At 46.0% G+C, this 26736-nt stretch overlaps 1 protein-coding gene across 1 annotated transcript in view; it reads left to right on the top strand.

Annotated features, from left to right (window-relative positions):
• Positions 1-15432, top strand: part of AMOTL1 (angiomotin like 1) — a 107951-nt gene extending 92519 nt beyond the window's left edge. Inside the window, exons 10-14 of the mRNA XM_006162572.2 lie at positions 4099-4289; positions 7004-7129; positions 8227-8453; positions 12284-12559; positions 13616-15432. Of these exons, the coding sequence (XP_006162634.1) occupies positions 4099-4289; positions 7004-7129; positions 8227-8453; positions 12284-12559; positions 13616-13722 (927 nt within the window). The 3' untranslated portion in view covers positions 13723-15432. The remainder of the gene's footprint in view (positions 1-4098; positions 4290-7003; positions 7130-8226; positions 8454-12283; positions 12560-13615) is intronic.
• The last annotated feature ends 11304 nt before the right edge of the window (positions 15433-26736 follow it).

Genomic DNA, 26736 nt, shown 5'->3' on the forward strand with positions numbered 1-26736 from the left:
TATGTACCAGCTGCTGACAGATTAGGCATACCAGCAGAGCATGGAAATCCCAGGATTGATGTTCTCAGGGAAATTGTTCTACTTGCCGTTTGTATTTGTCTTTGGGAGCTAACAGCAGATCCCCAGCCATGCAGGGCTGGCATGAGGCTGAAGAGGGGAAAGACAGTCTGTAGAGTTAAACAGAACTTTGAAACTCGGCATCTCTTTAAAAGTAGTGTTGCCTTCTTTTTTTAAAAAAATGGAAGTATTAATCTGTCTCATATGATAGGAAATGCACATAGGGATTTTCCCTTTGCTCTTGCCTCTTTATTAAAAAGATACGTATTATTTCACTTTTTTTTTTCTTTACTGCCTTTTTATTTAATAATTTTACCAGTAAGCATATGTCATTCTATAACCAGAAAAGGTAAAATCGTTCTTAACTCTAGCTGTGATGATGTGTGCTGCTAAGATGCTGAAGGCCTGGGTTCAGTTCCTGGCCAGGCATGATGGTGTACGCTTGTGGGCTCCACCTGGGAAGATGAGGCAGGATTATGATCATAAGACCTGGCTATCTTAATTACCAGAAAATTCACCAAGAACTTCTTGAGTTTTTCACCAGTTCCATGTGACTAATATAGTCACGGATAGATTTTGGTTAAACTCATGTTTGGAGCTCATGGCTATTGTGGGAGCAGCTCTGTGGGCCTCACAGGGGACTTGGGGTCCACCCTAGAACACAGAGTCATTGGAGAAACTCAACCTTTGGAGGGAAGCATATCCAGAGGCCTCTCTGATCCACTCTCCTTCACCCCACACAGCTCACGCGTATGCCTGCCTCTTCTTGGCACAGATGGGAGCAGCTTTGGCAGAGTCATCATGGTCCATACCGTGCCATGCCCCTTCACCCCAAGTATTGGCAAGGCATTTATCTGACCCCTTTAGTAAGCATGCTGAAGTCACATTCTAACAAAGCCCCTGGTCATCTCAAACAAAGCAGACCAGTCCTACTGCCTTGCCACTTCCTCCAGAGCCTTGCATTGAGGAGACTTTGGAGACAATGGCTCAGAGTGCTCATGGAATCAACACCCACGCAGGTCTCTGCCCTTCCACTGACACCAGGACAAGCTGAGCCACCCTACCTGGCCCCCTATAACCACGCAGAGTCCCCAAATGAGGTGCAGTTATCCCTGCTAGGTACTCTGGACCCTTCTAGAAAGTTGAGTAAACTGGAGATGAGCAGAGTGGCATGGGGTCATTTTTCAATTCAGAGATGGGCTCCTAAGTTAGACCAACCAGGGTTGAATACTACCTCCTCCTACCAGACAAGTGGCCCTGGGCAAGTAATCTTGAAGCAACTTCTTTCTTGGTAAAATGAGGAAGATTGGTAAGGGCTTACTCTGTGTTTGGCACTTAGCAATCGATGAAGAAAGAATAATTTCCTTTTCTCAATGCTCTCATTACCTGCAGTCATTTGAAAGCTTAGGGCATTCTTGGTATCTTCTCCTGAATCCTCCCTTACCCCCAACTTTTCCACAGAAAAAAAGAGCAACAGACATGTGGCTAATTGAAGAGGGGGAGGGGAGAAAGATAGATGAGGACCATGAGACAGGCAGGAATGAGAAGCTCTTAGTGGGCAGATCTCAGTACTCCAAGCAAACTGTTCTACTTAGGGGTAAAGTAGCACTTCAAGTGTCGTTAGAAGCTAAGAGGAATAAAGATAAAAGAGGGAAGAGAACTCCCATTTTTAAGAACTCACAATTTTAGCTTTTTGGTTTTTAACATATTTCTTTCATGAGACATAGAGACAGAGAGAAAGACAGACATCCTTCACAGGGTCTCATGCTGTGCCTGCTCCCGCCACTGCCTTCTCAACCAACCAGGATCTCAGGCACGCATGCCTGTACGTGGCATGTACAGGCCAACCTGGGAACTGAACCCCAATTTCTCATACAGATTCAGTGTCATGAAACTGGCCATCACAATTACTTTTTACTTTTTTTTTTTTTTTTTCAAAAAGATTGAAATAATTTTCTCATCTTATATCCACAGTAATTCTGTCAGGCAGGAAAGAGAAAGTGGGAATGTTCTTGAGGAGGAAAATGAGGCACAGGGAAGTTAAGGGACTAGCCCAAGGTCATGTAGCTAATTAAGACATTCCTCCCAGGTGAACACATTGAGGGCAGAGATTTTTATCTGTATTGTTCACTGTTGCCCAGCCCTCAGAATGAGCTCAGTACATATTTATCTACTAGTTGAATAGGCTGCAGAAACTGCCCTGCCTAACCCTCTATCTTTTTTTCTTGCCTCATTTACTCACTAGATCTTGCTGTCTCTGGACACTTGAATGTTAAAATTCATGCATTCATTGAAATTAACTCTCGAAGACCTGAATTAAGGGGGCCTGTAAAAAAATCGTCATGATCTCATGTGAGGTTAAGAGATTCTTCCAAAATAAGCCAGCTGCAATGGTAACAGGAGGGATGTAAATAGAAATTGACAAGCATAGATGGCAGCACAGTGAAGCTGTGGGAGCTTTTTCTTGGAAAGTTTCTAAAAATAGGAGATCTTTTCATCTCAGTGGACTGGCTGTTTGTCCTCCTGCTCAAGCCCAAGTGCTGGCCAGATAGGGTCAGTGGCTTCCTGTGTGGGTCAGATGAGGACAGGTATATGCCTTCTTCTCTCTTCTTTCCTAAATGTTGGTCACTGGCAGGCTCCTACTTCCTTGAGTAATTTATATTTATATTTGTAGCTTTAAAAAATTGAATAGAAAGGTACTTCAAAAAATTATTGGAAAAATGGAGTTAAAGCATGAGTTTATTTTGGTGCAAAAATCTTGAAACCCATACATAGTTATTTAAAAATTATAAGCATTTTCTATGAGCTTTGGAAGATCCCCCTTGCAGTGTTTACAAAAAAATCCCATAGACCCATTCATTCTCTTTTCTCTGGTAGGATTAGATTCCATCAGTGCAGCTCAAATGCCCAGCTGTTGCTCTAAATAATCTCCCAATCCTCTTCTTAGTCTAGGGCATTATGTGGTTCTGAATAAAGTATTCAGATACTTCTCACCTTGCAACCAACTCTTCATTTAACGTTTGTGACCACTGGAAAACATGAAGAGAATGTTGATAGGGATACAGAATAGCTTGGGTGAAATCATTCTCCCTTCGGTATTAAGGATCGTGGCTCACACTCAAACTGGGTCCCTAACCCTGAGGTCTGCCACTGGTCTGAAGTCAGAATCCCCTCAAAACCCCATCAACCTCTACATCATACTCTTTAGAGGAAATAATATACCTGAGTTAAAAGAAAAAAGTCTGAAATGTGAATATGTTCAGCTTGTTGAGTAGCTCAGATAACAACTGCTTTATTTCTTCTTCCTGACATAGATGAAAAGAAAAGCCTGAAAAATTAGCTTGCCCTGCTGTAGAGGTCTTGTGCTTTATATGCAATTTGACCCTGTTTTCAGACCTCTAGGTGGAGCAGGTATTAATTCCTCCTTTCCCAGTGACAGACTATTGCTGGGAAAGCATGCATGGCAGGGCATCTCACTCCCACGTTCTGTGCCTTCCCATTTTCTTTCCCAGCTATAGGGGAAACAAACAATTGGAATCATTTTTCTTGAATTGTAGAGAAAATGCCCCAGACCAGAAGGCCAAGACTTAATTCCCATTCTTCCTTTTGGTATAAGTTAACTTTAAGACATTGGACAAGCCACTTCATGTCATGCAAAGACCTTGAGCTATATAGCCAGAGAGAGTCAGATATGGATCCTGACCCTGCTGCTGATTAGCTGGTAGACATTGAACCATTAATTTTATCTCTCAGAGCTTAGTTTTTCATTTGTAAAATTGGGTTGATACTGTCTGTTTCGTAGAGCCCCGTGAGAATTAAACATAATAGAGAAATTCGCTGGTGAGGTGACATGGTGTTAGAATCCACCAAGCCCTGACTGTATGTGTTGGGGAGAGGGGATGCAGGCATGATGGCAGTGTATGTGAATTACTGCAGAATCTCGGGAACAGGTGTGTTCTGTAGGGTAACTGTGCAGACAGCTGAGTGAGGCCTTCTTTAGAGACCATTTTAAGCATCAAAATGTTGTTTCTACTTCTCCAGAAACATGGAAATGGCCAGCCAGCCAGCATGCCAGAATACAATGCTCCGGCCCTCATGGAGCTGGTGAGGGAGAAGGAGGAGCGGATTCTGGCCCTGGAGGCTGACATGACCAAGTGGGAGCAGAAGTACCTGGAGGAGAGCACCATTCGGCACTTCGCCATGAATGCTGCAGCCACTGCTGCAGCCGAGAGGTGAGGCCAATGGGCTCTGGAGGCTGTCAAAGCACAATGGGACAAAATCTAAACAGAACAAACGCAGGGGTCCAGAGAGGTCCAGAGGCCCATCCCATGGAGTGAGGACATCTAAAAGTAATTTTTAAATGACTTTCATGCTAATTGAAGAGCAAGATGGGGGCCAGCCTGGTAGCACAGCAGTTAAGTACTGTGCATAGGGAGCTGGATCCCACATGACTGAGAGTAATCCAAATTCCAGCCCCTGGGTGCTTGAAAAGCACACCAGCTGCATGTGTGTGCATGCCCCAAATTTTTGTGGGTTAGCGAAATGGAGGAAAGAGGATTGTGTGTGAGAGCACATTGGGGGGTAGGAGGTTCTCTCTCCCTCTCTCTCTCCCTCTCTGTCTCCTCTCTGTCTCCTCTCTCTCTCGCTCTCTCTGTCTCTGGCAAGTGCACATACCCTCTGGCAATTGAAAAAAGAAAGCAAAATGGTTTAACATTTCTGGAGGATAATTTGGCAATATGTACCTTCCCTTCAGTTCTAGTTCAAGACATTTAACATAAGGAAATTATTATATAACTGCCTGAATATTTGTATTCTAGGATATTCATCCAATGTGGTTGAAAATATTGATCCACTGAAATTAGTCAATGGTCCAGTGAAAGATGATTCATTTAGTAATTTAAAGTACATCCACACACTGTGTGAGCATTAAGAATGACATGAAAATATATTTTAAGACTCTTTAACACTGGGTATGTATCAAGGGCCAGATTAGAGGAATATATAACCCTCATAGCAGCCCTGAGAGCAGGTGCTGTTATTACCTTCATTCTACAAGTTTTTATTTTATTTTTGCTAAGTTTGTCTTCATAAAGACAAATGAAGTTTCCAGGAATATAGAGTAACAGTTAAGAGCATGGACTTTGGAGTCATAAATATCTGAGTTTGAGTCCATTTCCACCTTTCACTAATTGGGTGTTCTTGGGAAAGTCACCAAACACTAGTTTGTTCTTCTGTAAACCAAAGATCACAACAACTACTGTACAAGTTGTGAGAACTAAGTGAGACCCCGCCGTGGATCGCACCTCAGCCACCCATGCATAACAGAAATGTTTAGTCGTTGATAGCTGTTGTTAAAAGGAGTGAAAGAGGGCCTATTGGGGCCCATTTTGGTGTTCAAGAAAAGAGGTTTAAGGGTTTCAGTATGATGATAGCATTGGAATATGAAGTTAAGGAGATGTGAAATAATTCGCTAGATCATTTTTTATTAATTTGGTATTCGTGTAATCAGAGGCATCATCATGCCTTTCATCTTAGATATAACACTTAAATGGAGCAGTTATCTATTTTTAATGGCTGTTGATTAGGAATAATTAAATTGACAAAGGGTGGAGGAATAACTATCTCTGGCCAGCGCTCAGTCAGACACTTGTTTGCAACTAAGCTGATTTTTAATCTACCATGACTGTCCCTCCCCCTCTCTACCCACCTCAGCTGAACTTGCCCAGCACACAGTATGTGTCTTCGTCATCTTTTTTAAGTTTTAAAGTTTTTGCTATAGAGTGTGTGTGTGCTCACTAGAGCAACAGAGAGAGAGAGAGAAAGTAAGAAAGGGATTGCCATGTCACTATCCCTTCTCCTCCATTCTCCTCTGAGACACACATACATGCACCTGGTGTGATTTTTAAGCTGCTAAGTCCAGGACCCAAACCACATAGTTGGCCATGTGTGATCCAGTGCCTTAACCTCTATGCCACCTATTGGACCTGTGTGTCTGCATCCTCTTCCCCTGGTGCCCAGTATGTTTGTTACACTGCACTGACCGGAATCTTAGGCGGGCTCCTAAAACAAGAAGGCAGGCAGAACCCAAATGTGAAGGAAGACTTCAGTTTGGAGTCTCACTACCCAAGAGGATAATCTCAACTTTAAGTATTTACTGGGCTCCCATTTTACTGCATGGGAGTAAAATGGGAGAGAAATAGAAATCAAACTTTAACTCCGGGGCCAGCCAGTGGTGTGGTGATTAAGGCAACTAGATCCTACATGACTGATTACACAGCAGCTTGAGAAGTACTCCAGGTACATGTGTATGTGTTACCAAAATTCTAAAAGGAGGGAAGATGGAGGAGAAAGAATTACAATGTGACCATTCCCCATAGGGCATGCTTTCTTGCTTCTCTCATACCTTCTAGCACATTTTTTTTTAAATCACATACTACAAAAATTCTAAAAATAACACACTTTTAACTCTGGCAAAATAAATAGGCCAAGTTTGAAAAAAAAATCATAGAAATACCACCAAATACGGTAGTAGTAATAATAATAATAGTATCCATATTTCAGTAAGTTAAATCTATAGGTGCCAGATCTATTTATGACATGCCACAGAGCTTACAGTGTTATCAGTAGAAGAACCAGGGAGTTTTGGCTGCTGAACTGTGTTTTCGTTTCCTTAAGCACTGTCTTAATTCTATCAAGTTTAGGAAGAGAGTTCCTGGGACTTAGGGGGCTGAGGGGTTGGTGGAGAGATGTTTTTGTTATGGTGTCCTTTGGTGGCCCGTCCACCTACAGTAGCACTGTACTCTGTGTGGGCATCTGACAAGGCTGATCGCTGAGCTTAGGAGGGGAGATGGCAGCCCTAATGGGCGGAGCACCAGCCTCTCTGTTCTGTTTGCGTTGAAACAAAGCCTACTTGCTATGTGATGGAATGCATGTCCTGTGTTACCAGGGACACTACGATCATTAACCACTCACGGAATGGCAGCTATGGTGAGAGCTCACTGGAGGCCCACCTCTGGCAGGAGGAGGAGGAGGTGGTGCAGGCCAACAGGAGGTGTCAGGACATGGAGTACACGTAAGTGACAGCCCTGCACAGCTGCTCCCCTCCAGACTCCCATAGACCTGCTTGTGATGTTTGCACTCCCCAGCCTCGCCAGGCCAGTTCTGAACAGCTGTGGGCTATGAGCCTGGGGTCTCCAAGAAGTGTCCTTCCCCACCCTTCCCTGGAGAGTAGGAGAAGGTTCAGCCCTCAGCCAGTGGTTCCACTCAGCAGCAGGGTTGGTGCTGGAGACAGTAGTAATTGCATGTCAGGTGGAGGATGAGTCTAATGACAAGGGAACCCAGATCCCGTGTTAGTTCTGGGTGTCTGTCTCTGCAGCCTTCTACACATTATGAGCAAGAAAGGAGAAGTGGATCATATTCTAAAGGTTCCACAGTTTTAAACCAGAATTTATATATTCCTGCCAGAAATACAGAACCTGTTGAATGAATGCATTCTGGTAATGAACACAGGAGTTCCAGCCCTTGACATGATAAAACTAGCCTGCCCCTCTCTGATACCTGAGCTCTCGGAGCCTACTCTCCAGAGCCTCTGCTTTGGAAGATGTGAAAATAGGGCTGCATAGCTGAGCCATTAGAAGTGTCAGTGAGTTATTATCAGAGTTGACAAAAGAACTCAGGAGTTAATGGGTCTCATTTTTATCTGTTGAAGGGGATATCATCTTCCAGAGAATCAGTACATCTTTCCATTTTTTCCTCAGAAAATAGAGGAATGTATATACTTTAGTTGAAAGCTCATCCTGATTGAGGCTTCAGAGTTCCATGCATCCCTATCACCCTGTCCCTCAGTACTAGACCCTCCAAGCGTGGCACCTGAACTCAGCTTGGTCCAGGGAGTCCTTAACAGGCGTCGCAGTCATCTCAGGGAACCTCCCAGAAGTCCCAGAGTCTCCTGAGGTGCAGAGAAGGTGCACCATTCTGCTCTACTAAAAAGATACATCTTGTCATTCGGAGATTATAAATATTTCGAGACATATATGCACTTAACCCTTGAGCCCTGAATTATAATTGAAGTCCCTGAATAGCCTCAGAGAAATATTTCACATTTTTCGAACTAAAAGTGTTTTCTAACCCAATGGCTTTATATTAAGACTGCTTTGTTTTGTTTTACAGTATTAAAAACCTCCATGCCAAAATCATAGAGAAGGATGCCATGATTAAGGTCCTTCAGCAGCGATCCCGTAAAGATGCTGGGAAGGCGGACTCCTCGAGCTTGCGGCCTGCCCGCTCAGTCCCGTCCATTGCAGCGGCCACTGGCACACACTCCCGCCAGACCTCTCTCACCAGCAGCCAGCTGGCCGAAGAGAAGAAGGAAGAGAAGACCTGGAAGGGGAGCATAGGTGAGCTCCACACTCATTCAGATTGGGGTCTGAAAGCAAGACTCACATGACATCACCAGGCACCCTCATGGTGGAGAGTCCTAACACTTTTGTGGTACCCTGGTTCTACCACACATGAGATACGGAAATATTATGGACTATCACCTATTCGTTTACTCATCTGTAAAATGGAGAGGATAGAGAGTCATTTTTTGATTGTAGAAATTATATGAGGTATGTAGAAACACTAAATTCTAAAGGCTATACCACTAGAGTAGCTGTTAACCACGAGTTGACTCTCATCGTAATTATCATCTGTTGTTGAAAGTTGAGCCTTAAAACAAAAATTGTTCTAGTGGAAAAGACCTCGAGGTATCAAACCTGTGAGTGGGGCTCTGGCTGTTTCTCCTCTGCTCCAGTGTCTACCAAAGATAGCAGTGCCTATCCTGCTCCGCCTGAGGGGTCCCTGGGAGGAAGGCAGAACAGGATAATGGGGGAGAGAGTGGGGAGAGGATGTGTTGGAAAAAGTGCAGAGGGCTGGTGGGCTGATTTTACTGCATTGCCATTACACAGGATTTTGAGGGAATTCCTCAAGTGCGCTCTTAGCCAGGAGTGGGTTTCCTGGGTGAGGGTGGGGTGTTCCCTAGCTGGGCTACTACCTGGGAGCCTGGAGAGGAAGCAAGTGGCATCTGCACACACAACCTCTGTCCCTTCCCCTCTATCGGGCAGCTTCAGGTGTCTGGCCTGCCTTTGCTGGTTCCCCAGGTTTGTGTGTAGTTGTGTTTCTCTGTGGAGCCCAGAGCCATTTTCCCCTTGCCTTGGATCCCCCACCCCCACCCCAGGAGCTGGCTGCTTAGTGCCAAAGGGAATAAGAACTTCCATATGAGCCCCACAGACTTGGGGTGATCAAAGGCTCCCAGCCAAAATCTCTGTTTGAAGTCCCTCTACTGGTGGCTTCAGCAGCCCCTGCCCTCAAAGGAAATGCATGTCAAAGATGACGTGTGTGGACAGCAACTGAGTTCATCAAAGACTGTCTCCAGCACTTAGCTCCCAGCCTAGTCAGAGCCCGGAGGGAGCCAGGAGGAGGCCATGTTAGATGCTCGCACTGCCTGGTGGAGGAGTTTGAAATCTGCTCAGCTCCGATGGAAGCCCCTGGGAGAAGCCTGTTTGTGACAGGCAAAGCCAGCCAGGGGCCTCTCTGCTGTCTCTGACCCCACTATTCAGTCTGAGGTCTGAAGGAGAAGGTGCTGTTCTGTCTGCACGATATTCTTCATCATTGTGACTGGTGTCCATGTGTCACAAAATCAGGAGGGACTCTGACGGGCCAGGCAGAGGTACACGTTCATGGGCCACTGCTCAGTGCCTCAGAGATATTCTCATCTCTTCTCTGATGGACTTTGGAAGGACACAGAGATGACAGCATGGATCTCCCTGATGGTCCAGGGGCTCCCAAGGGAGAGCGCTGACTGTTGATATATTCATCCTGGCACCCATACAAGAACATCCTCCCAGTCCCAGCCTCTTGATGATGTGACACAGAAAGTGAGATGATGTGTGAAGTGCCTGGACAAAGACCTTTGTTACTCACAGTTTGGTCCATGGGCCAGCAGCCTGGCATCACCTGGAAGCTTGTTAGAAAGGCTAGCATGGGTCAGCTGGTAGCATGGTGGTTAAGGAGCTGGATCCCATGTGACTGTGTGGTTTAAGTCCTGGACCAGCTGGCTGGATAAACATGGCGGGAGCATGTCTCTGTGCCCCAAAGAAGAAAGGCAGACCCTATTCACCAAACTGAAGCTTCATTGTAACCATGTAGTCAAGTGCAATCACACATCACTTAATGAATGACAGGGATTTGCTCTGAGAAATGCATTGGTAGGTGATTTTGTCCCTGTGCAAACATCAGGATATACTTACATTAATCTAAGTGGTACACCTACTCTATGCCTAGGCTATATGGTATAGCCTATTATAATCTTGGGGGGTGGTCACTGTTGGATAAACAGCCCACCATTGACTGAAATGTCATCATGTGGTGTGACTATATTAATGTGCACTTGCATTTGAGAAGCACTGCTATAGACAAACTGGGTACGCCTCGTTATGAATGGGCACCTTGAAACAGCCCTGGTGAGGGAACTTTATGAATTGCCCAGGGGCTCCCAAGGGAGAGCGCTGACTGTTGATATATTCATCCTGGCACCCATACAAGAACATCCTCCCAGTCCCAGCCTCTTGATGATGTGACACAGAAAGTGAGATGATGTGTGAAGTGCCTGGACAAAGACCTTTGTTACTCACAGTTTGGTCCATGGGCCAGCAGCCTGGCATCACCTGGAAGCTTGTTAGAAAGGCTAGCATGGGTCAGCTGGTAGCATGGTGGTTAAGGAGCTGGATCCCATGTGACTGTGTGGTTTAAGTCCTGGACCAGCTGGCTGGATAAACATGGCGGGAGCATGTCTCTGTGCCCCAAAGAAGAAAGGCAGACCCTATTCACCAAACTGAAGCTTCATTGTAACCATGTAGTCAAGTGCAATCACACATCACTTAATGAATGACAGGGATTTGCTCTGAGAAATGCATTGGTAGGTGATTTTGTCCCTGTGCAAACATCAGGATATACTTACATTAATCTAAGTGGTACACCTACTCTATGCCTAGGCTATATGGTATAGCCTATTATAATCTTGGGGGGTGGTCACTGTTGGATAAACAGCCCACCATTGACTGAAATGTCATCATGTGGTGTGACTATATTAATGTGCACTTGCATTTGAGAAGCACTGCTATAGACAAACTGGGTACGCCTCGTTATGAATGGGCACCTTGAAACAGCCCTGGTGAGGGAACTTTATGAATTGCTGGCTAGTGAACAGGTACTAGGTTGTGCTTACTGCACTTTCTGTAGGCTAGCCTTCTGAGTGCTGGCACTTCTGAATGTGTGCTATATTTGAAAATAAAAAAGTGTCACCCTCTTGTCTGGTTTTGCAGGAAGTCTGTGGAAAATGGACAGCTCTGAACACACTGCCTCCTTTTCCCATAGCAGCAGACCCTCTTCCCCACCCTAGCCTTGCTACTTTTCAAATAAGGGGAAGGAGAGGGCTAAGTGGCCTGTCCTAGGAGCTCGGCTGGCTTCCTGTCTCTTGGGGGCTGTGGCTCTCCACCACAGAGATCTCTTTGAGGGAATAATGTGTACAACTCAGTGGTTGCTAGGGAACATGTTTGGTTTTGAACACTGGCCTGCAAGACTTGCCATCCATTAGCAAAAACAGAGGGAAAGGGTAGAATTTAGGGCTCCTCAGAAGAGCAGCAGGTACATGGGAGCATGTCTAGGACCAGAGAGGCCTTTCGGTTTTTCTTATGCACACAAGCACTGCCTCAGGCCAGCCATGCTAGGTGATGCAAGCATGGTCTCTGAAGACCTGCAGCCTCAGGCTCTGGCTGCTGTTCTCCTGTATCTCCTCTCTGTTCTTCCATAGCACCCTGGGGATTGTCTATCCTGGTCATGATATATGTAATCTATGTATAAAATACATTGAGTATCGTAATATGTACTTATGTAGATAAGTATAATATAGTATGATATATATATTATAACATGTATAGTATAACATATTATAGACAGTTTGCCTGACAACTTTCTTTCTAAAAAAAAAAAACTACCATTGTTTTTAGGGAGGAACTAGGTCTTTCATTTTTTTATACCCATTGTTTGTCACTTTATCATGTACATAATAAATGCTCATTAAATGCTGGGTGACTGAATCAATGAATGAATGAAGTGATTAGAAAAAAAGAATGTCATTTAAGAAAAGAGATAGAATGTCATTAAGAAACCTGTCATCTGCCCTCAGGGTTGTTGCTGGGGAAGGAGCTTCATGAACATGCCTCTGCCCCCCTTCTGCCACCCCCACCTGCCTCAGCAGTGTCCCCGACAGCGTCTGCCATGTCGGCCAATAGCGCCCACTCAAAGACGGGCAGCAAGGACAGCAGCACCCAGACGGACAAGAGCACTGAACTCTTTTGGCCTAACATGGCCTCCCTGCCCACCCGTGGCAGGCTGAGCACCACCCCTTCCAACAGCCCTGTCCTGAAGCACCCAGTGGCCAAGGGGGCTGCTGAGAAACTGGGTACGTAGTCTTCACTTTCTCCTGTTCCCCAGAATCATGGCACTGTCTGGCCTAAGACAGAGAGTCTTCTGTTGAGCTAGGAGGGAGCAGAGCACCAATTGGCTCTCACTTGACAGGTTATCTCCCTGATTATGGTTTTCCTAATGCCCATGGGCCTTGTGTGCTCTTTATTAGATACTCCTAATTTATTACCATTTAAAATGAGTACATATCTTGAGCCTACCTTTGGACTATTTGCTTCATACCTACTCTGTCCAAAAAGGGGTGAAAATAGACCCTCTGAGGGGTGTTAGAGAATTAGTGCCTTCCAGTGTGCTACGGAGCTGGTATTCGGCACCAAATACATCAGAGGCATCAGGGTCATAGACCTGGACTCAGCAAGGATTCGGGCCTCAGGGGAAGACATCCTGATTGAAGGAGACGGTAGACTTGACTGCAGAGCAGGTTACCTTGGGGCATATCAGTGAGTTGGTGAAAATATTTAGGAGAAGGCAGCTTGGCAGGGATGAGCTTTGCAATGATCCAGAGTGTCCAGGGGAAGAATAAACTTGGTCTTAGATTAGTTATTGTTATAAGGATACCCTTTGCAGGAATCTTTTTGAGCACCTGGAGGCTATTTGGGGCCCAAGTAAACTGTTTCCTCAAGGGGGTTCCTTATTTTCACCTCCACGATAGACAAGTAAATGTACTATTGTCATTCTGGCTGTGAACTGGGTATGCTGGGGAGATGTAATTCTTGGGCAGCATTTTCCAAATGTGGCAGGGGAAATGTAAACAGTGGCAGACTTGAAGTGTGCACCTGATAGAGGAGGGAGGGGTAAGGCCCACACAGGCCAAAGGTCATCTTCACCCATGGCATCCTCTTCCACCACCATCCTGGTTGCTTTTATTAGTGCCTGAGCCCTGGACCAGTCATCCAGCTTTTTCCCTCTGTGGTCTGTGGTGTCCCTGCGCATGGTGTGGTGAATCTTGGCTGGGTGGGGTTGTTTTAGAGAGTGTGTAGAGGCTGCGCCCTTCCTGTGAATGGGCTGCTGACGTCTCCCCTCTGTTTGGCAGAGAACTCTCCTGGTCATGGGAAGTCACCTGACCACAGAGGCCGCGTAAGCAGCCTGCTGCATAAGCCCGAGTTCCCCGATGGAGAGATGATGGAAGTTCTCATCTAACCTCGTCATCCCTGTTGAATTTCATAACGGAGCACTGAGAAACAAGGCAAGTGGCAGAGGGAGAAGAGAGACCAAGAAGGTCGTAGATGGGAAATCAGGCATGATGTGAACTGATAAAGAGTTCAGATTAATAACACTTCTCATAAATGTTTAAAACAACCAGGAGACCTACATGACTGAAGATAAAAGAGAATGCTCTGAATTTTTGTCACACATGATGGCGGAAGAGAGAAGATTTATGTAGGTTTGGAAACAAAGTTAAGAAGAAATAGGAAATGGAATTTTCATTGTACAGAAAATGTATCTGTTGGGGAGGCTCGTGTGCTCCCATTCTCTGGTTATAAACAGAAAAACCTGAACACAGACCATGCTTGGAATACCCCCATTCTCCTTGCCTCTCAGCATGTATTGTTTAAGAAGAACCTCCTAGAATCCTCTAGAGTCCATCTTGGCATAATGTAGTATCACCTGTGCCAGCCCAGGGGTGTCCTGTCAGTTGTGTAGGTGTGGCAGTGAGAAAAAATGTCCAGGGCCTGAGGAGGAATATAAAAGGTGGTATTTGCCTAATTTCTCATTTGGTTTGGATTTTCAGGAGATTATAGGTTTCTTAGCTTTCCTGGCTTTAGTAGTATTTTCTGAACAGGATGGCAGTGTTAAGATCCTGGTCCTTATTCCCAAAACTTCTGAGTTCACCTCTGTCTCTGCTTTACTATGTTTAATTTTACTTTTTGTTGTTTGTTCATTTTTTTTTTCTTTTTACTAAAACATGGTAGAATTCCTTAGCTGTGGGATTTGTAGAGCAGACAGTTCTGCTATATCAAACAGTGACTAGCCGGACAAAGCCATTTGCTGGCTTCCCGGCTGCTTCCTCTGGCTTTGGGTGGTTGGGCTGCGGCTATTTCTCTCATTCTGGCTGTGAATCAGGTATGCTGGGTGAGGCAGAAGAGTCCACAGGTCACTTGCACTAAGATCACGGCACTGGCGTTTTGCTCTGTCATTCAGCTCTCGTAAGGAGCTTGGTATTTCCATCCCGTTGCTCTGTTGAGGTCAGGCTTTCAGGACAGACTCAGTTTACAAACAGTTGTCCTGGTGGCATACAGAATCTGCCCTGGCACCTTGCACTATATTTTTGTATCATGGCCCACAAGCATTTTCTGCACTCTCCTCTCCTCCCTGCACTCCTCCTGTTGCTGCCAATGAGCAGGCAGGCTTCTGTGACTTCAGGTTTTTCTTCCATGAACCTGTTCTGTAATCTATCAGGCCAGTATATATACCATGTGGCCAGGTGTTTCGAGGTTTTAGTTTGGAGCAACTTAACCAAGTGAGACAGAAATGGCATGAAACCAAGCCAGAAGACACAGGCATCTTTGCTGTGACCTTTCACAACTGAGTCCTTGGAGATTGGCTTCCTTTACAAATCTGGGGGGCTGGATGAGAAAGAGCAGCTCACCAGACTGTCAGATGCTCTTGCAGGGTCCTGATTATTTTTCTTCCTACATGTCAGACTGGTCTGTGTTTTCCCAGGTCACTTTCTTCCTGCTTACTTACGACAAGAAGATCTGAAACTTTTTCAAGTACCTCCTAATAGAAAACCAAAGACGGTTCTAGTCTGGAAACTTTGCTTGGGAGCTTATTTTAGGATTAGTTGTTTTGTTTTGTTTTGTTTTGTTTGAGAGATTTTTGCTATATGGTGTTTGCACTCGCCAGAGAGACAGAACATGAAAAATAACCCCTCCCCCCACTTGGGAATGGCCATGCTACAATCCCTTCTTCATTCTTCTTTTGGGATTTTGGGCATGCACACACACACACACACACACACACACACACACACACAGTGTGAGTTTTAAGCCACGGGGTCCGGGACTTGAATTACAATTGGCTATGTGAGAGTCCAGCGACATAACCATTACACCATCTGCTGGTCCCAGGATTAGTTTTGAGGGGTAACCTGGGTAAAGTTACAGCCTCCTCAGATTGAGGCAATAGAACAGGGCTGGGTGCAGGGAGGATCAAAGTCAATGGCTTTGGCCAGAAAGGCCTCTGAGCCATCTGATGTGACAGAGTGTGATTACCCTCAGCTCAGCTCTGTGGACACTGATCTTATCCTGCCCTCTCGCTGCCTCCTCTAGTCTCACACTGAGTGTCCAAGTGAGTGTCCTGCAGACTGGGAAACTGAGGCAGCTCTAAGAGGCGGCACACTGAGTTGTCCCATGCCCTGGGGTGTAAAACCAGAACACAGGAGGTCTCGTCAGGGGAAGGGGCGGGGTATGGGTGTGGTTGGGGATGCCATCCCAGCTCTGTTCCCCATCACTGTTCACAGGGATGCAGTTCAACTGATGGCAGCTAACTCTCTTAAGGAAATTTTGACCCCAATTAATGTTGGGGATGGATTAGGGCAGAAAGTGTGAAGAAATAGGAAGGTAAGTCAACTCTTACAGCCCCCACTGCTGTGTCTGGACCCACCTGATCTTGGGCTGTGCCCCCTAGGCATGGTGAGAGAAAGAGCCACAGCCCAGGTTCCCTACAGCCTGCTCTTCATGTTCCAGACACCTCACTGCACATGAGAAGAGGCGCATTCACCCTTCTAGGGCCCCCAGGATTGCCGGTTTGTCTTAATTGTCAAAATATAAACGCAGTGTCACTATGTTTCAGGGCTACAACCACAATTGTGCAGTGACCTTTGTCAACCTTTTTTTTCTCCTAATCTGCTGGGACTCTTCCTTGAGAAAGGGGATCTATAGATTTAAAAGGTCGTCTTTTATGGGAGATTTCTGGCCAACCATAGCATTCTTGAAGCCTAGTTGCATATAGGAAAAAGGGATTGCCCATACTGAGCACACACTCACAGCTCTGGGCAGTGTACAGTACCTTGTTGCATTTGATTTTCAGAAAAACAATGCTAACTATGTTATTTAGTGCTGACTGTATGCAAGGCCTGTAGTAAGTACCTTTCTACTAGTCCTCAAGCCACTTGGGAAGCAGGAGTGAATTTATTAATCTTGATTTCAGTGGTGAGGAAACTGGGGCTCAGGAAAATTAAATCCCTGCCCAAAGCCTCACAGCCAGGAGAAGCTAGGGTTTACAGCAAGTGTTTGGGGGGCTGGTTCTGTGGCCTGGTGTAAGGCAGCTGTATTCCACATGGCTGACCATTAGTTTGAGTCCTGGACCCAGTAGTCTGAGGAATATGCCAGGCATGTGTGGATGTGTGCCCAAAATTCTGAAAGGAGGAAGAATGGAGAAGGGATTTCAGCATGACCATTGCCCCTGGTGGGTGATTTTCTTTCTCCATCTGTCTTTCTCTGGCAAGTGTATGTTCCCTCTAGCAAAAACAAAAGCAAGGGTTTAGGTGAGGAGTTGGGTATAACCATAGGCTATACAGCCTCTAACAGTGTTATACCACATCTTGGTCCCTCTATCCTAATCTGTAGTGTCTATATTTATGTGTGCATGCTCAGGTATACACACATACATACACACACACAGCCATACTTCTCAGAGCCTAAGAAACAGGACTAAACTGAGAACTCCCAGAATTACCCATAAACTCCAGGCATAGATGGAAATCTTTGTGTTCATTATAAGCATGGCTACAAAATAATCTCAAAAATACTTCCACATTGCCCAGAGGCCTGGACCTCTTTAAAAGTTCCCAGTGCCGTCTGTTACAGAACTCGAGGGTCTGTTTAGGAGTGCAGGGTGGGGCTTCAGCTGTGTGAGGGTGTGTCTGAGTGGTTGTTCTTCACCCTTGAACTTGCTGGCCAGCAGCATCTGTGTGTGCAGGGGAGTGTGTGGAATATGAATGTTGTTAGACTCAAGTCTCTGATGCTAGATTTTTCTCTATGTACCTGGTTCTGGGTGTGAGAATCATTATTCTCTGCAGGTCCATATTAATAAGCTGCCAGGAAAAACACGTTATTTTCCAAAATATTAGAGCACATGCAGGATTTTCTTAGCCTTTTCGTTTCTCAGTGTTCTGCTTTGCCCAGAGGATGACACTTAGATGGTGTGGAGCAGACGATCTAGCCAGGCATGTAGGCAGGGCTGCCTCGTCCACCCCAGCTGTGGTTGGGAGGGCAGGGAGTGGCGGAACCTTCTCGATTCAGTCCTGCAGCTGCTGCTCTTTGGAAGTCATGAGTGACTATCCAGGGCTTGGAGTGGATAATCTGGATAGTTGCTCCCAATGAGTTCTGAACTTGGGGCAGAGAATTCAGTGGTTCTGGTGTTCAGGATAGAGGCTCTCAGAGTGGCTCCTGCAGACAAGCCAGATACTGCTCCTGTTTGTCCACTGGTAGTGCCCTCAGCCATCTGCATCTTCACGACACAGTGACGGAAGCACCTTTGTGCCAAGCGCTGATGGAATGAAAATTCTCCCTCCTCAGTGGCTGGCTGAGTCTCAGACATGTGAACACAGACATTGGGTGAGGCTGGGGTCCTAGAAGATGGTGAAAAATAAAGTAGGGGCTCAGAAGGTTTCCAGCAGGTAGCTTTGCTGAGCAGAGATGTGTTTTCCAGAACCAAAGTCTCACTCTGGGTTCACGCTGGAGCATGGGAGTGGGTTTCTCTGTTCTCTGAATGGTCTTGCACTCCCAAAGCAGAGGAGGACCGTGGCCATAGAAGTGGATTTCCACAGATGTGCTTAAATAGCAAAGGCTTTAAGTAACCAGAGTATATCAGCCTACCATTGGCTTTTCCACACCCCCAAACCTGAGGCTACATGGTCTGTGCTTTAAAAACAAACACTGCTCCTGTTTTCTTTCTTCTTCTTTTTCTCCTTCTTTTTTTCCTTTTTGCCAGTTAATCAGTGTGTTTAAAATGTCTTTATTTGATGTGAGGATGGTTTAATGAGTTTGGGTCTGGTGTGTGGCTCCATGGTAGATGGCGAGTAATTAAGAAGTTACCAGAAACTAGTCAGCTGAGAGCCTGCAAAGGTCAACATTTCAGTAAATGAATTTCTTCTGGAACTAATAGGCATTTTTTTCTCATTCTTTTTAGTAACCCTTCTCTCGTTTAGTAACTTAATAGTATATGAAAACGTGTATATGTAAGTGCATACATATGAGGTATGACTATACAGTTGTGTGTGGAATTTCTTATATCCAGGAGATTCAAATGTTTCATCTCACCCCACCCTTCTTCAAAAGGTGCTCCTTTGGGAGACTAAGTACTAATTACAGCAGCATTCCCAAGTCTAAACTTGGGAACTCCTCAGTGAGAGTGGGGCCTCCTTTGAGTCTCCTTAAAAATGGGAAATGTTCATCTTTTGAGGATGGATTTAAGTTTTGGAAATAATCCCAAGTTATTTATAGCACTGTTGGATGAATGAAATAGCCATTAAGGTAAGTCACACCATTTTTGTTTTTTTTTTTTTAAAAAAAATCCTTAAGAAGTTCTTGGAATGGGTCTTCAGATTCACAGCCTCCCACAGTGGGAGTCCTCAAGGGAGGACAGTACTTAGTATGTGCAACTTCCTGTGGGTTTGTTTTTAAAAATCTGTTTCTTGACAGCCTCATATGTGCTCACATCTCACATATATGCAGGCGTAAGTGCGTGTTCTTAGAATAGACACCCTGGTAGGATTCTATAAAACCGCACTGTACTGTGTAGTGCATGGTATTGTGATGTTATGCTGTGACTAAGGTGTTCCTCTGTCATGAAACTTTGCTTCTTTCCGGAATTAAAATACTGTTCTCTATATAACAAAGTACATAGATAGCATTTTCTTCTATCAGCTCCTGAAATTTTGTTGCCCGGTGTTGTGTTTATGTGTGATTTTTGCCTAGGATTCTGTTCCCATATAGACGCCTCTAAGTATTTATTACAAAACAGAATGTAAGCTATATATCCACAGTGGTTTTATTTGAATCAAAGTATTTTTTCCTTTTTGAGGAGAAACAGTGGAGCCTTCTCCTCAATGAGGCACTGACAGAATCTGTAAAATTCTGTGAAACAGGGACAAGTGTGGGCACCTGATTTCAGCCAAAATAACAGCCCCAGTGCCCTTGCTCTTCTCGCCTGCCGTGTGCGTGTGTGTGTGTGTGTGTGTGTGTGTGTGTGTCTGTCTGTCTGTCGCTGTGGCTGGTGGCAGTGCGCTGTGTTCTTTCCAGCGAACTCTGGGATCTGCGTGTAACCTTTTGCTGGTCTGGACTGAGTGAGGGGTGGTGGGCCAGGCTGTACAGCCAATCAGGTCTCTGTGCAGCATGGGGGGAGTCCAAGAACACAGCAGATACCCCACAGCAAGTGTGGATGCTGTTGGTCAGCCAAAGATGTTCCTATTCTTCGCTGCTTAAACTCGTGCCTTAATATTGTATATAATAAATGGATAAAATAGCAAAATGGCTCTTCTTTCCTTCTCACTCCTTTCTCCCCCAAATAACTTACATTCTGGGTGCTCAATAAATGTTTCATTTCATTTTGTTGTGTGGGAGCAGCTCCACCTCTGGCTTCCAGAGGCTATAGTCCCCCGTCGTGGGCCTCCTGCTTCCACCAACACTCGGCTCTTGATTCTGAGCAGGAAATGAGTCATCCAGACCATGAGCTCCAGCCCACCCACTCCCTGCTCCTGCAGACAAATATGGAAAAAGGAAACAGGGAGACTGGCCGGGGGTGGAAAAGCAGGGTCTGCTTTGACCACATACAAGTGTCCTCTTTTGGGGGTTCCTGGATCAAGGTCTGCCAGTGACCCTGAACTGAACTCTGTCTCAGAAATTCACCTGAGTAGCCTGGACCCTGGAGTCAGGCTAAAGTCAGACATGTCTCTGCCCCAGCGTGGATGCAGAGATGTAACTGCTTCACTAATGTCTTGGGGTTACGAAAGAAAAAGAGGGCTTTGGTAAAATAGAGTCACATGGTAAGTGGTAACACTCAGTCAAGACCATCAATGACTAAAGCAGTACAGAATAAATCTCCCTAGATCCCCCAAATGGAGGTGCTTCCCACAGGACAGGGATGCTGGGGCCACTGTGTTAAAGAGGACTTCTTATTCCTCTGATCATGCCTTTTTCTACAGAAGTTTCTCTCCTCCTCACCCGCCCCTGGCCCTAGCAGGAAAGCGCGTCCAATGTAAGTCCAGGGAGGGTGTGAAGGATGCCTCTGTAGTCCCTCAGTAATGACTGGTGTGCTTCACAGGCCTAGCCTTCACTCCTCACAACAACCTTCATTATTCCCACTTTAAAAACCGAGAAACTAAGGTGTAAACAATCTTGGGCAAGTAACGTACAAAAAATGCAGGGTAGGAATCTGCACCCAGGCCCACCTGAAACAGAGCCTGTGCCCTTGCGTGTAAAAGGTGGGTGTGTGCTGGGAGGTAGGAGAGCCCCAGCCCCTGCCTGCTTGGCTTCTGTCTATCCTGCATTTTCCAAAGTCCCATCTCTGGGGGCTGGGGGAATGCAGCTAGAAGCATGTTTGCCTTTACAGCCTGGCAAGCACCCATGTGCTGCATGCACCCCACCCGTTTTCCTGCCTGTCCCAGGACTGCAGCTTATGTGAGGCACCCCTTGAGCTCTGCCCTTTCTCTTGGTGCCTCAGACACCACAGAAAAGAAATCCATAATCTCAGCAGTTCTGTGTGATTATTCCAAGTGGTACATGTCGTTGTTCCCTGAAGGAATGCTGGCCTTGGTCTTGAGGTCTTGGGTTGAAGTCTCTACGAACTGCAGGGGATGTGACTTTTCAACTGTCTAGGTTCATCATAATAAGGAGTTAGGTTGCAAATGGGCAATAAATCAGGGACTATGAATTCCTTTCTTAAAAAAAAAAAAAAAGAATCTGTGTTGTCAAAATAAAAGCTGTCTGCCACTAAGGAATGTTGTTATGTTTTATTATTTCTGTGGCCCTTTTTTATGAAGCATGATAACATGTCTCTGAGGTGCTTCCTCCACCTTCCCTCGTTCTGGCAGGCTGGCATCCCAAACCGAAGCCCTATAGAGGTGAGCCAGAGCCATATATGTATAGATGTCAATACTTTATACCTTGATAAATAAAAAATTCCTTTTCCATTCCTTCCCTCTGTCACATACTTACTCCCCTTCTCTCAGGAGTTCTCTAAGTCAGGTTTGGGCACTTGACCCAGCTTGCCAGGCTATGGTACATCAGCAAAAAAAAAAAAAAAAGAAGAAGAAGAAGAAGAAGGAAACCAGAAACTGCAAAGCCAGCCACTGCTCAAGTCTTACATGTCTCAGTCAAGACCTTCATTGTGTTCTGGAGGGGAAGATGAAAGCCAACGACTTCAGGGTTTCCGGTAAGAAACAGAACCAGCCCCTCCATAGAGAGTAATACTAGGCCTTCAGTGAGTGGACAGTGAAATCTCTACTTAGTGACATCTCTCAGCCTGTGCATAATACCTTTCTTCTAAAGAGCCCAAGGCTGTCTTTCATGCTATTAGCACTGCCTGTAGAAACAGCTAGAATTAGCTGTCATAATTCCTCTGGACACAGCAGGGAGAGAAGAACAGAGTGCTTGGGCATTGTTCCAAGGTCATGGTGAAATGCCAGGCAGCCAGAGCCAGATGAGAGCTGGGCCTTCCTGCAGCCCTTCGGGTGCTATCAGGCCATCTATGCTGATGCCGTATGTGTGTCCAGTCTTCTCAGAGCCCAGCACCCTAAACTACCTGTGGATCAGTAAACTAAGTGACAAGCGTGATTCAGGTCAGCCAGGAAGTCACGAAGAGCTTCATGTTCTTAATTGTGTGTCTGAGGAGCCAGTTCTCTACAGAGCCATCATTCTGGAGTGGAGAGTGGTAAAGCCAGGAGGGTTAGTCCCAGGATTGTGAGATCAGAGCAGAAAATGCTTAGGGAACCTTTCTTTGACAGCCTTAAAAGGCTTCATTCAGCCTTAATGTAGGCTGAGACAGGAGTGGCCAGGGCAACAGCTAGCAGATGGACCTTTGCCCAGCCACCACAGAGCCGATGACAAATGAAGACAAGTCTCTTTTGCATGTGAGATACAGGGTTGTAGAGGCAATGCTCATCATCATCTGATTAATCCAGGTTGGTTGGTTGGGACCACATGAAGCAGCTCGTTCTTCAGGATCCTCAGTATCCAAGACTATAAAGAGCATCACAAGTAATTCAGGAGATAAATAATTCAACTGAGAAACACGTGTAAATGTAGCACAGACACACAAACATACACATTGGTTCAGCATACTCACTGTATTCCCTGAATGGTGCAAAGATGAGCAAGATGCCCCAGAAGCTCAAAGTCTGGGTGACAAGAGCAGAAGAACCACAATTCAGTGTGGCAAGTGTTAAACCTCGGGTTGTCCAGATGATTCTGTTGTCTGTTGGTCTAAAGGAGTGGGGAAATAGAAAAGCAGGTGGCATCTGAGTTAAACTTGGGCTAACGAGAAGGGGAATAAGGGCTGAGGCTGGAGGGCAAGGGAACAACAGCAGATGCAAAGCCATTTGCTTTGCTTGTCACTGCCATTGGGGCAGGACTTGGTGGGGGCAGTTTATCTCTGCCTGGCCCCACAGGGGAGCTCAAAGACTGGGGCTAGAACAGTGGGGAGTCCTGGGCCATCCCCAGTTCTTACAGTCTTTCTCTAGAGTCTCTCACATTGCAGCTTCAGCTTATGGATTTCCTGTGTGGTAACCTGGGGTGTCAAAGGCACATGAGAGAAGAAAAACCAGGTGAAAGCCACATTTCCTTTCATGACAGCTCAGAAGTCAGCAGCATCACCCCTGCCAATCTATTCCTGGTGACTGTTTCAAAGGCCAGCCCGGGTTCAAGTGGGGAGGGAGGATGGGCTTGATGGGCTTCATCTCTTGCTATGGAAATGGCAAGGTGCTAGAACAACACAAGGGCCCAGAAATATTATTGGAAATGACCTCTGGCACCCCTGGATCCTCTCCATGTCAGATGCAAGATCTGAAGTTTTATTTAGGAGTTAGGAGCTGGCAAAGAGCTAGCATCACTGGGCCCACATGGGAAAGATCGTGGGCTTGTGTCCTGGGACCGCCCTGAGTGTGCTGGGCACACATGGGTTTGCCAGAGATCTGGGCTAGCTAAGACAGTGGAGGATGCCGTGAAGGCCCTGTTAGGGGTGCCTCTCTCCTCTCTTAGAAGAAGTAAATAAGTAAACTTGAAAAAAAAAAAAAAGTTTGGGGCTGGCTTTGTGTCCTGGTGGTTAAGGTAACCAGATCCCACATAGCTAACTAGGGGAATGCTTTCTCTCCTCTCTGTCTCTGATGAGCATGCACACCCTTTAGCAAAATTTTTTTTAAAAAATAAATTTTACTTACATTTTCTTATTTATTTTTATTTAATATGAGGTAGGCATTATCCTCCTCATCCATGTGTCATGAAGTCGAAGCTTGCAGGTGTTGAGTGGTCTGCCTGACGTCATCACACGGCAAGAATTGGAGCTCGACTTCGATCGACTTCATGTGCAAGCCCAGTGGCCTGAAGCCTCTTCCTTCTTGCTGGTGCTGTTTCAGCCTTAGAAGGGAAAGCACAGAGACAAGGCCCTGGAATGTTGTCACCACTGAAAAGGAGGATTATTTATGAGCTGCATAAGAAGTTGAATCAACAAATCTTGCTGACCAACTGGATTTATTGTGTCATATATGCTGTATGACTGACATTTATGGAAGTCAGTGTAGAGCATGCAGATTTTCTCATATAGGAGTTAAAGCTAACAGTTACTGGTCACCTACCAAGGGGCTGGCTCATTGCTAAACACTTTGCATGTATTATCTGATTTAATATTCACAATAACTCTATGAATTTAGTATTATTATCACTCTTATTGTTAGAGTTAAAGGCATTAACCCATGAGAGGACATCACTCAGGAGGTTCACCCACTCCCCACCTATGAAATCCTTTCCACATACAGCAATGCAATAGCACGAATAGATGAGCTGAGGGCCTACTTTCTGAGTGGCACACCAGTCATAGTGTTAAGAACTGCCCTCTCTGAAGTCCAGCTGGTAGAATTGGAAACCAAGAGGTAGTTTACCAGACAGGTGACTTTAGGACAGCCACTTGACCCTTCAGTGCTTCAAAGGGGGGTAACAGTCTTTTTCTCATAGAGGTTCCCAGTAGGAGAATGAGACAAGTCTGGACAGTATGCAGTGCAGACGTTGCTCAGAGAAAGCTCTGGATCCCTGTCAGCTGTCAATGTGCTAGTGCCAACAGCTCCTGGAGGTCACCTCTCAGACTACTCCTAGGAGTCACCTCTCAGACCATAGTTCAGGGACCTGCATTGTTTTCTGCAGGGGCGGGGAAGCAGCTTGCTGTGGGGGTGGGAGTAAACGTGCCCAGTCACACACAGTTAAGCCAACCACTGACACGGGGATTGGAAGGAAGTTGCAGACACAGTGCTGCCTCCTGGACGCTGGGAAGCACAAAGAACTGGTCTCGAACCCAGGGAGCCAACTGACACTGAGTCCCTGTGAGGGTGGGAGGCTCTGAATTTGAGCTTATGGGCTTTTGCCCATAAGAAGCAAAGAAGCTACAAACAAAGAAGTAGAAACCACCCATAATTCTCAATTCTCATGTCTGCCTACTTTGAACTTTTCCTTAGCCAAATTCGCTTCTGCTGGGAGGCGAATAGAAGGTGCTCTGGTTACATACGGGGAGACACCGCATAGGAGGGACCTGCTCTAGACTTTGGATTAGATTCTTTTTCTTTCCTTTATTTATTTGTTTACTTATTTTTGGTACCAGCTGCGACTGTCCAGAACCTTCTGTCACATAGGTAAGCTGCTTTGGGCTGGGCATCAAGCTACCTGGAGTGGCTTCTCCTAAGACTTCAGCACAAGTGACTGATCCCATGGCCAGGGTGAAGGAAGGGTTGAGGATCCCAAAAGGGTTTTGCCAGCTGTAGAAAAGTTCCCGGGGAACTTTGGAAAGAATCAATAGGGAGCCAAGACTGCCAAGCTCCATGAGACCCTGGCCTGGGGCTTCCCACTGGGACATCTGCCAGTCCATTGCCTGGAGAGCCCAGTGCCTTGCCCTCATGGTCCAGGATGCCAACCATATGTTTAGACTGGGTGCCACCATCTTACAGGCCATACCTGTTCGCTGCTGACAGTCCCTCCCAGCACTCCCCCTCATAGCAGGCGGCTCAGGTATCTGTGCTAGGCCACTCGGGCACAGGTCCTCCCTGGCATTAAAAAAAATCGTGCTTGAACCAGGATGTACCCCTTCTCTGGGGGCTAGAATTATGGAAGCCAGTCTGAGAGGGGTTGGGGCAGAAAGAAGCATTGAAGGGAGACCAGCAGCACCTGGCTGTTCCCTCATCTCCAGCCCAGGTGCTCTCCTATCCTGGACGTTTGCTTCTGAAATCTGGTACCCAGCCCTCGTACCTAAGCTAGCCAATTAGCTTACTCTCACTTGGTACTGGGATTCTGAATGATGCAAGCGCCCTGACTCAGCAGGCACAGCTTCCAGCCCACAGTAGGAGATTCCAGAATGCAGTTCATGTCCTGGCCCTCAAGCTTCTGTAAAGGACACCTTGCAAACCCTTCAACAAATGTGTCCATGAGCCCGCCATTTGGGGGGAGGGGGAGGCCTTGTGTTTGTTTTTTAATGTTTTTGCCATAAGGCGTGTGTGCTCAGGGGAGAGACAGAGACAGTTGAAGGGGAAAGTGAGAAATCACCCCCTAAGGGGATGGCCACATCGCAATCCCTTCTCTGCCATTCTCCTGGGATTTGGGCACATGTACACGCCTGGGATGAATTCTAAGCGGCAAGATCCACAACTCAAACCGTGGTTGGCCATGTGAGAGTCCAGCACCTTAACCACTAGCCACCTGCTGGCTCAAAGCCTGCCTATTTTTCTGTTAGCAACTCCCCTGGTCTCAGCTAGATCTGCTTCTTGTTCTTTTCAAACTTTGGTTTCTCTTCGTTTCTTTTCAGGAAGAAATGAAAAGACCACCAACACACAAAAATATAGATATATGTATGGCTTTCCAGTCCAACCTTCCCGACAGCAGCTGGCCTGTTTCCTGAAGTCCCTCCGACTGTGCATTTCAAGTAGGGGTTCTATGAAACGTCTGTTTACACACAGCT

This window comes from Tupaia chinensis, unplaced genomic scaffold (genome assembly GCF_000334495.1).
Source record: "Tupaia chinensis unplaced genomic scaffold, TupChi_1.0 Scaffold140218_1, whole genome shotgun sequence".
Lineage (NCBI taxonomy): Eukaryota > Metazoa > Chordata > Mammalia > Scandentia > Tupaiidae > Tupaia > Tupaia belangeri.